General features: G+C 49.3%; 1 protein-coding gene across 1 annotated transcript in view; it reads left to right on the top strand.

Moving 5' to 3' along the window:
• The window catches only part of DPYSL2 (dihydropyrimidinase like 2), a 62,482-nt gene that overhangs the window by 26,726 nt on the left and 20,189 nt on the right, over nt 1-15,567 (top strand). Inside the window, exons 4-7 of the mRNA XM_081269041.1 lie at nt 10,379-10,543; nt 12,664-12,725; nt 12,984-13,064; nt 13,560-13,628. Coding sequence (XP_081125167.1) covers nt 10,379-10,543; nt 12,664-12,725; nt 12,984-13,064; nt 13,560-13,628 — 377 coding nt within the window. The remainder of the gene's footprint in view (nt 1-10,378; nt 10,544-12,663; nt 12,726-12,983; nt 13,065-13,559; nt 13,629-15,567) is intronic.

The raw sequence follows: 15,567 nt of genomic DNA on the forward strand, positions 1-15,567 counted from the left end.
GTTTCTTTGCTTTTGATTGGAGTGACATGAACTCTGTTAATGAGGACAGCTTGGCTTATCTGTTGCTACTGCCAGTTTTATTTGCATTTGATTTCTAATAAAATGGAAAGTGAATTTGTTCTAGCATGTCCTGTGTGATGGGAGATTGTTCACATCTTGGGGTCCCAGGGTAGGGGTGCCTGCGAGGTGAACGCCTGCATTTACATCTGTTGACGGAGTCTCTGACTTACCATCAGTGCCTGCTTGCTGTATAAACAGGACAGATCTGTTTGTCCCTGGAGTCTTAGTGTCATCAGGAGACTACCCTCTGGTGAATGGCACCCGTTCCAGGTCTTCCTGTGGCACCGCGGGGCTCCTGCTTCCTTCTCTCAGTTGCACCTTTATCAGACCCTTCCTGCATCCTGTTCTTCCAGGCTGGTGCTCTGTGCCTGAGTCTGCCCCACGAGCCCCTCCCCTGCTGCCGAGGGGTGCGGCTGGTCTCCCCATGAGCTGCATTGGAGGTGCTCGGACGTTTGCGGATCACAGTTTGGGGCTGGGAATTGCATCAGGTCACTTTATCCTCGGGTGGTCCTGTCACTCTGGGTTTATCTGACCCATATTTATGCAGGACCTGCTATTGTAAGCCCTTTATACACACTACTTACAGCAGCCCTGTGAGTGGTACTATCATGATGTCCATTTTACAGATGAGAACACCAAGGCCCAGAGAGGGTAAAGGATCCCAAAGTTACAGTTAATCCTTGGCAGGGTTAGGGTGCAAATTCAGACTCCAGAGTTTGCACTTTGAACCCTTCTACTATGAAGTAGGCACTGTTGCTGTTCTTTTTCAGATGGGGAAACTGAGGCAATGAAGGGTTAATTAATTTGCCCTGGGTCCCAGAACTAGTTAGCAGCAGTCCCAGAATTCAAGCCCAGGCAGGTGACTCTGGAGCTAAAGCCCTGAGCCTCTGGTAGACTAAAGATTCCCCGTGGATGGTTGTCTCACCTCTGTCCCAGCAAGTTCAGTGTGGGTGGCTACAGCTGCAGGGACTTTTCTTTCATAAGAGCGGCATACTCCAGCTTAGCTTTATAGATGATGCATTGGGGGCCCCGTTGTCCGTGCCAGGCATTGGAGAGCTGGCCAGCCCGAGGGCCTATCAAGTGGCTTCTTGGGACTTCAGACGCTAGAGGAATTCCAGGATCGAAAAGTAGGAGGCTGGGTTGGTGCTTCCCCCACCGGTGAAGGGACATGGAGATACTGTCAATGTGGCTTTTGTTCCGACTCAGATTTAGAATGCCTGTCTAATTACAGGAAGCAGAATCCTCGCCCCATGCTTAGCTGAGGATTTCAACATCTCTTGGAGAAGTTCTGCATGGACCTGGGGCTGGAGGCTTTGCCCTTGAATGGATTTGGCTGGGCGTTTCACCTTTGGCTCTCCTGCCTTCTCCCCAGGCCACACTTCATCATCCTGTTTTGGAGATGGCATTTCCTATTAGGCCTGTGCCAGTCTGTGAACATAAACATGGAGGGGAGACAAAGCACAGCTTCTCTCTGTCCCCGGGTCAAGGAACTCAGAACCCTGAACTCAGAAATGCTTAGATCTCAGAGGCCTTAGCCTTGGCGAAGGAGTTGTCTCAGGGCTCAGGTTGACATACCTGAGAAGCACCTGGGAGAAGGGCCAGGAACTAGCACTAACATGGCAGATGTGGCCCTTGGGTTGTGCCTTGTAGAGTTGTCAATCACTTTCTGCAGCTGGTCTTGGAAAGTGTCTATTCATCTGAAACAGAGATAGCCTGGTAGAGTAGAAATAGTTTTGTGTTTTACCCCCTTAAATAACAAGCAAATAGAATGGATACTAGCACTGTCTGGGGTGAAGTCCCACTCTGTTGCTGGTGGCAGAGTGAAATGGCAACACTTTTGGATCACAGTGTGGCTGTCTGGATTAGGAACTGCAGTCCGTCCAGTAACGCCCACTCTAAGGCTCTGCAGAGAAAGCCATGCAAAACAGCATTAGTGTGAATGTATTCATAACAGAGGAAGCGTGGAAGGGTTCTTCATTAGGGAAACGGTAGAGAAAATGATAGCAGATTCCCCAAGAGCAGCTCACACTAAAAATTGGATTATGATGACTCTAAGACAACATGCAATTAAAATAAGAAAAAGAAAAGCCCCACACAATTAAAAGGGAGCATGCCCCGTAGTCATACCCACATAAAATACATGCGCAGGACAGACCTGGAAGATAATGTGGAAAAAGAAGAGTAGGTCTTATTAGGGTGGTGAGGTCATAGGTAATGTTTCTCCTGTGGAATAAAGAGCAGAGGAAATGGGGCAGATGTGAGATTCAGTCCTGGATTTGATTCTGGCATTGCTGCCTCTGATCACCCATCTTTGAGCAACTTTTGAAACGTCCCAGGGTCTCAGAGTCTTCATCAGTAAAGTGAGAGGTGGATTCAGAGACCTTCAGAATTGTTCTGGTTCCAGCCACTGTGTCTGCAGGTGGAGTCTGCTAGATTTGCTGCTGTCAGTTAGTGAGATTCAGGGTCAGATAGAAGCGTCACTGTGCACAATCAGTGATATTTGTGCTCTCTAACTGTCGCTCCCCACACGACTCCTGGCTTGATGACACCCTCCCTGCAGAGAGCACTCAGACTGTGCACGGCCTTTCTGAGTGAGGGACACTAATCCCCAAGTCCTCAAGGTGTAAAGCAGGGTGGGGGAGTGGGCTGGTCACTGGGTCCTCTCCCCAGACCCAGGCCATGCCCCACGGCTGCCTCTGGGGGCCTGTTCCTGGGGCCTTGACCCACGCTGCCTGCAGATGGGTCTCTTCTTCCCCCCGCATCTGCTTTTGGTGAGTCAGAGAGTTTCTGCTCATCGTTCGGTTCATCGCTCTTTAGGATTTACACACTGTAAATGACCCTTGGTCACAACACGCAGATTTCATTAGCCTGGCCTTTGATCTGGGATGCCAGGGCCTGAAGAGAAGGGTTTTATGAGGTGCCAGCACGTTGAAGGGCTCTTCACCTCATGCCCGGAAGTGACTTCCACGTCTCACACTGCATATTCCTCTGCCATCCGCTGGGCTTCGTTAGCTGCCCGCCTGAGGGAGCTGCATGTGTTCTGGGTGACAGAAAAGGGCCCAGGAATGGAAAGTTGGGCTGACCACTCACCGGGGACAAGCCTTGAGGGTGACTGTCAGCCAGGGATGGAGACCAAGGCCACCTGCCTCAGGCTGCTGAGGGCCCTCCATACCACAGAGGCAAGCCCTGCAGGCTCCACTCCCCATCTGGGATCCTGGGATCCTGAACCTGCCACCTGCCTGGTGTGGGCACCAGCAAGGGCAGGCGTGGGAGAGCCGTCTGCAGAGGGCCGGGAACCTGCACCAGCGTGGGCCGCTGGGGTTCTGGTGACATTCCCAAGCCACAGGCTGAATTCACGAGAGGGTTCCATTTTCCATGCCATTGTCCCGTGCCTTGAGGAGAGGGGCATCTGGTTCCTAAAGTGGGGATCCTTGTGGTGTCTGTGTTCATCTGTGAAAATGGGACCAAGAGACAGAGGGGGCTTCTCAAGGTCATCTTTAGAGTAAGAAATCTTACTCTCCAGCTCTTGTTCTGGTTCTTCCTGAGCCATCTTCCAGCAGCCTGAAGGGAACAGGCCACCTTGCTCCAGCAGGCCCAGACCCAGGAACTGTAGCCAGCAGAGGGAGTGGAGTGCAGGGGTGGGTGGCTCCAGGTGCCCACTTCCAGCTTTAAGATGGGCAGCTCCCTCTTGCAGCAGGCGCCCACTCTGACGGGTGCTGTGGCCAACGGGCCCCTCTGTTTGAGGTGCTTATCACGGGCACTTACTTGTCTATTACTAAAGTGGGGCCCGTCCCTCAGATCCATTGGCCTGCAAGTGTGGGGCCAAGACTGGCTCTTGAAGAAGACTGTGGAGGCAGAAGGATGAGGAGGAAGGAGGCAGGTCAGGAGAGAGGAAGGAGGACCAGGAGAGGAAAAGACAGAGGAGAGTGAGATAAGCAGCCACCTGCAGGCGAGCTGGGGCGGCACCTCCGGACCCCTGCTCAGGACCTTCAGAGTAAACGTCAGGAAGCCAAAGAAGAGCGCAGAGAGGGGAATGGGGGGAGCAGACGAGGATCTCTCTGTGTCACTTCTAAAAATGCATGTGAGTCTCCAGTGATCTAAAATAAGTAAATAAATAAAATGTTTGAAGCATTCAGGTCTGATATGTGAATTTTCAAGAAGCATTCTATTCTTCCATGTCTTCACACTATGCTTATTTTATGCAATAAGCATAAAAATAGGGAAGCCAGAGCCACTGAAGTCATAAAAAGAACAGAGTACTGATTCAGGCTGCGGCAGGGACGGGCTTTGCAAGCACTGTGCCCACTAAGCACCAGCAGCAAGACCACAAGCCCACGCATGGTGTGTGTGATTGTATCTGCGAGCGAGCTGCGTCTAGGATAAGCAAATCCATAGAGACGGCAGATAGTGGTGGCTTAGGGCTGGGACTAACAGAGGCAGGAGGGATGGGGGAGGGACTGCTTTAGTTGCTCTAAAACTAGACTGTGGTGATAGTTGTACAGATCTGTGAATATACTAAAAATCACTGAGTTGTATCTTTAAATAGATAAAATGTATTATGCGAGTAATATCTCTATTAAGCTATTAAAAAATGTAGGGTCCTTTGACAATTTTAATGTAAGTAATATGGTTTGAATATCCCTTATCTGAAATGTTTGGGACCAGACACGTCTCAAATTTCAGAGTGTTTCAAGTTTTAGAGCAATTGTATAATGAGCCATCCTGAGTCGAAATGTGAAACTCATTTGTGTTTCTTATATACCTTACGTACACAGCCTGAAGGTAATTTTATGCAATATTTTAGAGTACCTGCGTTTTGACTGGGACTTGTCACATGAGGTCAGAGGTGGGATTTTCTACTTTTGGTGTCAGATTTTAGAGCATTTTGGGGTTTGGATTCTTGGATTAAGGATCGGCATCTTGTAATAGCCCTCTGGAAATAGCTGGTGGTGTTTGGATGGAAGTACTTCCAGATTCTGCTTGAAGCTTCCAAGTTCAGGCCACTGTCCCTGGTCCGTTCTTGGCTTCCCCACCAAGCAGGTTCCCAGACTCCCCCCAGAATCCCCGGTGGTGTTCCCTAGCACAGCCTGAGGAAGCCCATGTGTGTGTGTGTGTTTGCGGGTCCTATGTAGACTTTTTGTAGTTCATGGTAGGTGGCTTCATGCCTGTGTTTTCTAGTGACAAAATGGCAAGTCCCAGAGTGTGAGCACAGCAAGGAGGACTGTGGCAGGACAGGGGTGCTTGGACCCCAAGATCCACCTCTTGTCACTGCTGGTGGCTGGCTGGTGGCTGGCTGGTGGCTGAGTGCCCCCTCTTGCAGGGGCAGATGGCATAGGAAGGTCCCCAGAGGGAAGGCCTGTGAGTTCCGGGCAAGTCTTTCCAGCTTGCATCCGTACAGGGACTCCGCTGCCTCCGGAAGTGAACGTGACCTTCTATCCTGTTCCCTTAGAGGGGCTCTTCCCAGGAGAGCTTGGTTGGGAAGAGGACTGTGGGAAAACCCATGCAGCTCCTCAGGGGCTTCTCAGCCTCTCTAGCTCTTGGAAGAAGCGCGAGTATTTCCCTGAAGTATTCGGCTTCTTCTGGGGCCTGAGTTTTCAAGGGTCCCCAGCGCTATGCACTGGCTCCCAAGCCAGTTCTGCATGCCCAGCGTGGAGGGCAGCTGTAGACTGCAGCCAGGGAGCCTGATGCTTGTTCTCATGCTACTTTTGCGGAGCCCACAGGTCCTGCTGGTGAATGCAGGGGGAGGGTGAGAAGCAAATGAGAAACTGTGCTCTAATTGGCTGTTGTCAAAGTGGTCCTCAGCAGATCTGGGTGCTCACTAGAAATGCAGATCACCAGGTCCCAGCTTGCACCTAGCCTCAGAGCTCTGGGCGAGGCCCACACTGGGATTTAATAAGTTCTCAAGGTTGTTCTTGTGAGCTCCAAGGGGCATGAGGACCGTGACACAAGTGATCTGCCACCCCTGGGGCACCTGGGGTTGTGGGCTGTCACTGGTCTGAGGGTGTCCTCTGTAGACACCTCCCACTGTGTGGGCTAGGGAGGGGGAGTGCTTGCTCTAGGGCGCGGAGCTGGAATGCTCACAGGGCTTCCCAGAGTTCCCAGGTTAAGGAGGGAAGCGAAGCTGATGGAGGAACTGAGCTTTTGAAAGATAATATTTTTTCTCCTAAAAATTAAAGACCTGGGGGTGCAGCTCACTGGTAGAGGCTTGCCTAGAATTGCCCTGGGTTCCAAAAAAAGGAAGAAGAAAAAAAAAAGAGGAATGAATTGGAACATTTACCACCAGGTTTGTGGTATCAAGAAGCTTCTCTAAAGGCTGGGGTGGTGGCTCAGTGGTGGAGCACTTGCCCGGCATGTGTGAGGCTACTGTGCTCAGCACCACATAAATATAAAAAATAAAGGTCCGTGGACAACTAAAAAAGAAGCAGCTGCTCATTTAATACTAACAGTGACAAAGGGAACAAAAGAAAAATAACCCAGGGTCAGAACTGTCTTATTTCTCTGTAATATATGTGCAAATTAAAAATATTATCAAATACTAACATTAAAGTATTTTTAAAAGTCATCGGAGAGCAATAGAGTGGAAAGGATCATTCTCTAGCTGCGAGCTTGTGGATCTTGGCCTTGGCAGTGTTTGCCCTTCTCCCGAGAGGGGTGGGTTCTTTTAATCCCAAAGGAAACAGATCTGCTGAACATATCAGGCTTCCTTGTTTACTTTGGCTAGAAGGCCTGAGCTTAAATCCAGCCATGTGTAGGACAAATGTTATTTATCTGTACACACGTGCAAATACATCTACCTACAAACACAAGTGTTTAGTACACACACACACACACACACGCACGCACACACGCATGACATACAGACAGGCCTCGTTCTTGGTTTCATTTTATGTCCACCATTATTTTTTCCTTCCTATATCATCTTTTATTCCTATTTCTGCTTTAATCAAGTCTTCTTATAATTATCTTTTTAACCCACTTTAAAAATTTTTGAGAGGAGATGAACTATAAATAAAAAAAAAATAGAATAAAAATACAATGTGTAGAGAAAAGGTATAGAGGAAATGTACCAAATTCGAGTAGGCTGGTTTTTGGCAGGGAGGTGGTGGTGGTGATTGGATTAGATGTGATATTAACTTTGCCTAAAATTTGAGATTTTCTACTTAAGATTGTATCATCAGAAAAATCACTTTTTTTTTTTTTTCTGCAGCACTGGGAAATGAACCCAGGGCCTCATATATACTAGCAAGGGCTCTACCACTGAGCCACACCCCGAGCCCTAAAACCTTTTTTTTTTTTTTTTTTTTTTGCCAAGCAGTCTTTCCTCTTTCTTAGTTCAGTACTGAGGATTGAACCCAGGCCTTACACGTGCTTGGCAAGCCCTGGACATCTCCATCTATCCCAAGAAAACAAGTTTCTCCTGCATCCCCTGCCACCAGTGGAAGATGGCCCTCTGATTGGCAGGCAGCATGGCTGCGCAGGGGCCCTCTGGGCTTCACAGCAGCTCTGGGGCATGAGCAGGAAAAGCTGCCGGGCTCTAGGACAGTCAGATGTCCCTTCATATCCACATACTGTGTCTGTGAATTCAACCCACTGTGGGTTCAACCAACTACAGGTCGAAAATGTTTGGAAAAAACATTCCAGAAAGTACCAAAAAGCAAAACTAAAATGTGCTTCAAAGCAAGTAGTAATGCTGAATCCACTGAATCTGCTCCAACGGAGGCATGCAGGCATCCCTCTAGGTATTATGAATAATCTAGAGATGATATAAAGTATGTGGGATTTAGCTAGTAGTAGGGGGCCTGCTTGGAGGCCCTGGATTTGATCCCGAGCACAATAAAGAAAAAGGAAGGAAGGAAGGAAGGAAGGAAGGAAGGAAGGAAGGAAGGAAGGAAGGGTGGGTGGGTACACTCAAGGATTTGAATGGGTCATATGCAAATGCTATGCCATTTTATATAAGGGACCTGAGCGTCTGTGGATTTTGGCATGGGCAAGACTTTGCCTCATAATACCAAGGGGTGACTCTAACTCTGGCTGCTTCACCTGATCCTGTGTGGCGGAACGTGAGAGCTGAGAGGCAACATTCTTTTATTTATTTATATCATTTATTGAGCTCTTCCTGTGTCCCGACTCTCAGTCCCTGCTCTGAGGAATTTATGTCCTAGTGGGGGCGTGGTCAGACAGCACATTATTAGTGATGCCTGTATGGAAACTATTTCAAATCCTGGTGTCCCCGTGGGATGGTGACAGACCCGATGAGAAGGATGAGGAACAAGGACAGTGGATTTACAGAGAGGGGGCATCTGGGATGGGCAGGTGCTGGGTGGCCCAAAGAAGTGACAAGCTGTCAGGGTGGCCATGGCCGTGAGCAGGTAGGGGACAGAGTGCATTGGGGATATCAGCTGGGCCCAGACCCACTGGACCTGGGGAAGGAGTCTGAATTTGACTCTGCAGATGGAGGATGGCCCCTGAAGGATTTCAGCCGGCGACTGGCAGCAGCTGGGTAAAGGTTTTAGAAAACTCACTTGGCTGCTTAGGAGGGAGGTTTGGAGGAGGGCGAGAGGTGAAGCAGGGGAATGGCCGTGGAGACTGTCCAAACTGATTGTTGCTGAGGTTTTTCTGTTTTTTTTTTTTTTTTTTTTTGTGAGGAGGGAGTCAGGGGCACAATTTAAGAAGAAGAATTAGAATTGTTTTGTCATAATTTCTGGTAACATTTTACCAATGGAACAGAATTGCATTTAAAATGTGCATCGATTTTACTTTTTTAGATAATGTTAGCGTATTACAGGTCTGATTGATTATATAGACATATGCTTATATTTTATACTAATACTTGCAAATATTTATGAAAAAGTGGATTCTATCCAAAGAAATTTACCACAGAGGGCCATATTTTTAAAATTTTTAATTGATACATAGTAACTGCATGTACTTTTATATGGTGCAGTGGGACATTCAGTGCATATGTACAATTTGTAATGATCTGATCAGGGTAGTCAATCTGTCTGATGGCCATATCCCTGACATATATAAAGGCAAGCTCAGGGGATCCCAGTTTAGCAGCATCTGCAAGTTTGATTCATTTCAGAAATCTGAGCTCACCGTGTTGCCAAGGCTGGCATTTTCTTAGCTCAGAACTGCTTACCTGGGTGCAGAACATCTAATATTTTATTTAGGAAGAATGCCTCATGGCTTTAGGCACCTAGAATCCTGGGCTTCATCTTTCTTGTTGCCCAAGTTTGATTCAAACTTGGACAAATCCTTTTGCTTTGTATTTCTGAGGTGCTTCCTGTAAAGATGGGTGACAGTAGTCTAGAAAGCCTGTCATCACAGTGGCTGGGTGAGAGCTCCCCGAGGCCTAGGAGAGACAATGGCACCTGCAAGGGCCCTGTGGTGGGAGGACAGGCTGGGGGTGCAGCACCCCAAAAACAGCCTTTGGCGCTGGAGAGCAGAATGCAAGGTGGGGCTGATCTAGGATCATGTGTGGAGGTTGCCTGGGATTCTAACCTTCATATGACGTGCAAGGGGACACTGTTGGAGGGTTTAAATCAGGGAGCTCGATAAGGGTGATAGCTACGCTTCTCGTTTAATCCCCATGATAAATGTCTGTGCTGGGTAATATTGTCCCCCATTTTAAACCAGCAAGACATTTAGGACCATGGAGATTAAGTAGTTTACCCAAGGGTACCTGGAAGGGGGAGCCAGGAAACAGACTCCAGGTAGCCTGAGCCCATGGTCCTTTGTCCTCCGGTCAGCCTACCTCCATAATAATATCACAGCAGCCACCGTTTTAGAATGCTTTGAACTCTTAAGATGAAAGATTTCCCTTAAATTACAGACTGGTATTATGCTGCAGAAACATGAGCAGCCACGGGAGAGTGGCTGAGCCTGGGCACTTTGGAAAGGCCCCGAGTGTGTGGCTGTGTTCCAGTCCCCCCAGTGCCTAGCTGTCTGGTGGGGGCGTCTCATGGCAGTTATCAGCACAAAGAAGTTCTGGCTCCTCTGGCCCGTCATTTGACACTGCCATTGTTCATAAGAACACATTGTCCATGAAGCGTGCCCCTGGGGTTAGGGACTTGGAGTTGGGAAATCAGATCCGGGCAGTTCACGTGTGGTTTCCCTGGAGCATCCAAGGACAGGTTTCTCCTTCGTCCCTCCTGAGTACTCAGCTGGCTTCAGAGCATTCTTAGGGGCTGACGAAGGCATCGATGTCTCGGTTGGGAACCCAAGAAGCCCTGTTCAGGGGCCAAGTGGGAAAACACCTGCCAGCCGTGGCCTGTGAGTTTCTTGAAGATGACGACGCGTGTCTCTTCTCTCCTAGTTGACCACGTTGTTCCCGAGCCTGGGACGAGCCTGCTGGCCGCCTTCGACCAGTGGAGGGAATGGGCTGACAGCAAGTCCTGCTGTGACTACTCTCTGCACGTGGACATCACCGAGTGGCATAAGGGCATCCAGGAGGAGATGGAGGCGCTGGTGAAGGACCACGGTAGGTGGCGCTGCCCTGACACCTGCTGCTGATGGCTGCGCTTCCGTCCAGGCATTGGCAGGGCCCTGGGGAAACTCTGGGTACTGCCTCTGGATCCCAGTTGTGCTTTATGCTGGTGCCTGGCCCTGAGCAAGGAGAGCGAGCTTTGGGCAGCAGCCTGTGCTCACTGGAGGGCCTAACCCCCTATAGTCGTGGTTGGTAGAGAATGTGAGCCCTGCTACGGGCCTGTTTTTGGGTGGCAGCTGCCTATAGCTTGCTGGTCTCAGGGATCCTTGCTCTCTAGCCAGGCTGGGAGTTGGGGATGTGGTGAGCGTTGGTTGAGCCCCATGAGGCTGCTGGGCAGTCAGGGTGCACCTGAGCCGTGAGTCCAGGGTCGATGTGAAAGTAGGGGGACACTTCACACCTAAGGGGTCATTTCTGTTTCACAATTTCCAGGGATTGGAGAGATTCACTGGGAGGCGGGAGGAATCCACCTTAAGGTGTCTCCAGGACTCCGGTTCACAGGAGCCTGGGGGCTCAGGGGTTTGGTGGGGAAGTCAAACCATGTGGTGTTTCCAGGTCTTCTTGAACTTGGCTGTGGACTGGGTTTCTGGGGCCACTTGTTGACCTCACTGGGTCTTGACCTTCAGGGAAGCATCATGCACGTAGGGGACTTCCAGGCTCAGACGTGCTGTGTGCTGTGATCCACAGCAGGAGGGAAACCTGGGCATGGATGTGGATGTGGATGGGGTGGGGATGGGGGGCAGCCACAGATGTGGTGTAGAATCTACAGGATGGAGAGCTAGAACCTCAGCCTTATTTCTTTGCCCTTCCACAGGCTAGCTGTGTGACCTTGGCCAAGTTGCTTAAAGTTTATGGTTCTCCCTTTAAAAAAAAAAAAATCTCCCACATGAGCATACTGCACTGCGATGTTTCTTTCCAGCCTGAAGATTCCACAAATAAGAAAGTGGGTAACCTTTGACCTTCTTCACATTTGAGAATAACCAGACTCCAATGGATTTAACTCTCAATATTTAGAGTGAATCTACTTTAAAACCAGGCCTGAGAGTTACCATGACAACTGTTGCCTAGCAAGGAGAGAAGGGTCAGGATGTCCAGGAGCATTTAACTCAGGCAGCGCCCAGCACCCCAGGTGGCTTGAATTAAGCTCCAAGGCGAGGAGGTTGTCAGGACGATTGTTTAACATTGTGATGGATGTTGGGCAGGGGTGTTTGGTCTGCTGCCTCGGGAGGCGGGGAAGCAAGAACTCCGAGACGAAAGGATGGGCCTGGGATGTCTGCTTGTTGAGCCAATGGACCTTTTTTTTATTTAAAAAAGAGTTTCTTAAAAATCGGCAAGGAGTATAGTCTGCTTGCCAAAGAGAAGACATTTGGTACTGATCTTCACAGACAGAAACTTCTAATTCTTTTTCTTGTTAAAGGCACAACAGACTTGTGTTGGGGGCAGCTTAAAAAAAAAATAGGAACTGTGGTAAAATACACATAACACAGAACTCACCCTTCTAACCACCTGTCAGTGTCCGGGAGAGTGGCATTAAGCACATCCATCTCCAGAACCCTTCCTCTTGCTACACTGAAACTCTGCACATTAAACAATGCATCTCCACGTGCCCTTGTCTGCAGCCCCAGGCAGCAGCCCCATTCCACTTCCTGTCTCTCCAGTCCCCTCACAGGAGTGGATCACATGGTATTTGTCTTATTGAAGGTGTCAGAATGTCCTTTTTAAGGCTCAGTGAAATTCTGTTGCATGTATAGACCAGATTTTATCTCATCATCCATCGATGGCCACTTGGGCTGCGATGAACATGGGTGTATAACCACTTCAGCTTTTCATTTTGATATCATTTTAAGCCTCCTGAACAACTGTAAGACTACTCAAAGGAATTCTCATGAACCCTGTCCCCGGAATTGATTGGTTGTTTATGTTTTACCCGGTTTGCTTTATCATTCTCTCTGTATCTCCATCTCTGTCTCTTTTCCTTTCTCCCCTCTCTCTGTCTGTCCCCCCCCCCCCCCACACACACACGTGTGGTAGCATCACTTTCTCATTCCCTTCCAGATTATTTGGTTTGGTTTGTGTATTAAAAGTCACGTCTCCCTTTCTATTTTGTCTGTCACCAGGGGTCAACTCCTTCCTCGTGTACATGGCTTTCAAAGATCGCTTCCAGCTAACGGATTCCCAGGTAAGCATCAGCTCTTCTGAATGGGCTTGTGGGCACGTGGTCACTGCTGCCCCCTGGGAAAGCATTCTCCAGTATACGTACATCCTTAGCTTTGTGGAGCTCGTCTGGTGGAGTCATTTACGAATGTGATTCAGCCTTTGGGGAGAATGTGAGCCCAGTGCTTTAGCCCTGGCTTCTCACTCTCATCCGTGTCCTTTCAGTTTGTGCTGCTTTGTAAATTGCAGAGTCCTTGACTGATCCCACCTTCCTCTCTCTCAGATTTATGAAGTACTGAGTGTGATCCGGGATATTGGTGCTATAGCCCAAGTCCATGCGGAAAACGGCGACATCATTGCAGAGGTAGGGGGCTTTCTTTTGCAACATTTCTGCATCTCCTGGAGGGTGATGTGGGTAGCTGAACACCATGGAGGGAGATCAGAGGGCCTGGTGTTCCTGGGCTGGACTCCGCTGCAGTCTCCCTGCAGGCATGGGCGTCCCGCTAGCCAGTCCCTGTTTCAAGGAGGCTTTTTCCCTTGGGACCATAGTGCAGCTGCCTTGGGTGGGGTTCGGAAGCTCCCTGGTCATGCCTGGGCATCTTACACTGTGGCTGAGGCTGAGGACCAGGAGCATATCGCTCTTAGCCTCCCAGGGGAAGGCTGAGTGGTTTGCAGAGGCTGGTCAGACAGGCCAGGGTATAGGGCAGTGAACCTTTTTCTTTATAAGGTCTTGGGACGAGGGCGGAGTGATCAGCAGAGCCAATTTCACATTTTGCTCAGGTAACCCTGGTCCCAGGTCTCTGTTGGTCAGACCAGAAGGCCAGCTTCCTGACCACCTGGCTTTCTTTACACATTTCAGGAACAGCAGAGGATCCTGGATCTGGGCATCACAGGTCCTGAGGGACACGTGCTGAGCCGGCCTGAGGAGGTGAACACCCCCAGATGGGATACGGGACTTGAGGTCCCTTGGGTGCTGTGCAGAGCATTCAGAGCCTTCTTCGTGCCAGTTGAGAACGGGGCTTTTGTCATGCAGACTGGTCTCTCTGAGAAGCTATGGCTCACATGTGTGTGCATACGTGCGTTGTATGTCTACACAGGCAAAATGAAGTGTTATACAGAGCCCAGAGGTAGAGCGTGGGATTGTGTGGCCTGAGTGCTCCTCTCTGGGTTTCCAAGCCCTTCCTTGGGAAGCTCTTGATTATCTTCCTGTCGCCTAGTAGTTTATAACCAGCAGCCAGTTACCAAAACAGGAACGCAGATCACAAAGCTCTTCTGTGCCTCTGGGGGGTTGTAAGCTTTTCCGTGGTAAGCCTGCACAGAGCACAACATGATCAGCAGAGTTTGGTGGACAGACCCTTAAAATGGGGGAAGGAAAATTTAGAGCAGGATCCTGTTTGGCGCCACAGCCGAGAATCAGGGTCCTGGCTGGGATGGGTGAGTCACGATTGGGAACAGGAAGGGGGCTCACAATCGTGTAGGTGTAGGTGACGGACAATCTCTTCTTCCCAAGTAGAATTTTTGGCCTTTAAATGCTTTTCAGATTTTGGTCAAGGTCAAGCTGTGGCAGACCTGAGTCTGGCAGCTCTGAGCCAAGAGAACAATGAAGGAGTCTGAACAGATGTTCTCAGAAAGAAAGAAACAGATGTTTTACAGAAAGAACTGGTGGAAAAACAGAAGGTGTGGAGGAGGAAGAGCAACCGCCAAGGACCTGGGCAGATGGAGGCTTGAAATTAGGAGTTTTCCTCCAGAAACAGGAGAAGGAAGATGCTTGACCAAAGGGCTGTAATGGGGCAGGACCACTGAAGCAGAGCTTTAGGGCTGTCCCACAGCAAACAGGAAGACAGCCTGCCTGGGTTTACTGGGAAGGAGAGCTGCAGGGGGGAAGCTGTTCTGGTTGTACCGGGTGCAGCTAGTTGGCAAGGCTCCTCTGGAGACACAACTCAGGGCAGGCACCAGTCAGGGAATATCTTTTCATTTGACTTGGAGGCACCTGCACTGTGCCCGGGGTGTTTCCCCTGAGTAATTTCACCCTGTGACAGTCCTTCGAGATGAGGAGGGGACATAGGGAGTCTTAGAGGCCTGATGGGTGGCACAGTAGAGTTAGAGCTCTACGCTCACTCCAGCTGCACCTCCTCTCCCTTTGTCAGTTTGCCAAGAGAGGTCTGTTGTGAGCTACCCCCTGAGTGGGCGGTAAAGGGAATAAAACATGGAAACATTCTGAGTGGCTCTGAGCACCCCCGTCCCATTGGGGAGAGCCCCCAACACATAGGAAGCAGCAGCTAATACCACAGTCCAGTTTCCATGTGGTTTCAGGGTCTTTCAATCACTCACATCATGATGTTAACTGAGTTTGAACTTACCAACACCTTCCTGCCGCCATGTTTTTCTTCCCAACACACCATGTGAGACCACTCAGTAGGGTTTTCCCTGGTCATTATCTGAGAAGATGGAGGAGATTGGAGAGAATTCTGGAGATCACTGTCTGTAATGGGCGAGAGGTGACTGAGCATGTGTTCTTTCTTTTTTTTTATTTATTTTTAAAAATTGCTTTTATTTTTTTAAATACATGACAACAGAATGCATCACAATTCTTATTACACATATATAACACATTTTTTTATATCTCTGTATATAAAGTGTGTTCACACCAATTCATGTCTTCATACATGTACTTTGGATAATGATGTTCGTCACATTCCACCATCCTTGCCAATCCCCTGCCCCCTCCCTTCCCCTCCCACCTTCCTGCCCTCTCTAGAGTTCGTCTATTCCTCCCATGCTCCCCCTCCCTACCCCACTATGAATCAGCCTCCTTATATCAGAGAAAACATTCGCCATTTGTTTTCTTTTGGGATTGGCTGACTTCA

This window comes from Spermophilus citellus (genome assembly GCF_964194105.1).
Source record: "Spermophilus citellus genome assembly, chromosome: 16".
NCBI lineage: Eukaryota > Metazoa > Chordata > Mammalia > Rodentia > Sciuridae > Spermophilus > Spermophilus citellus.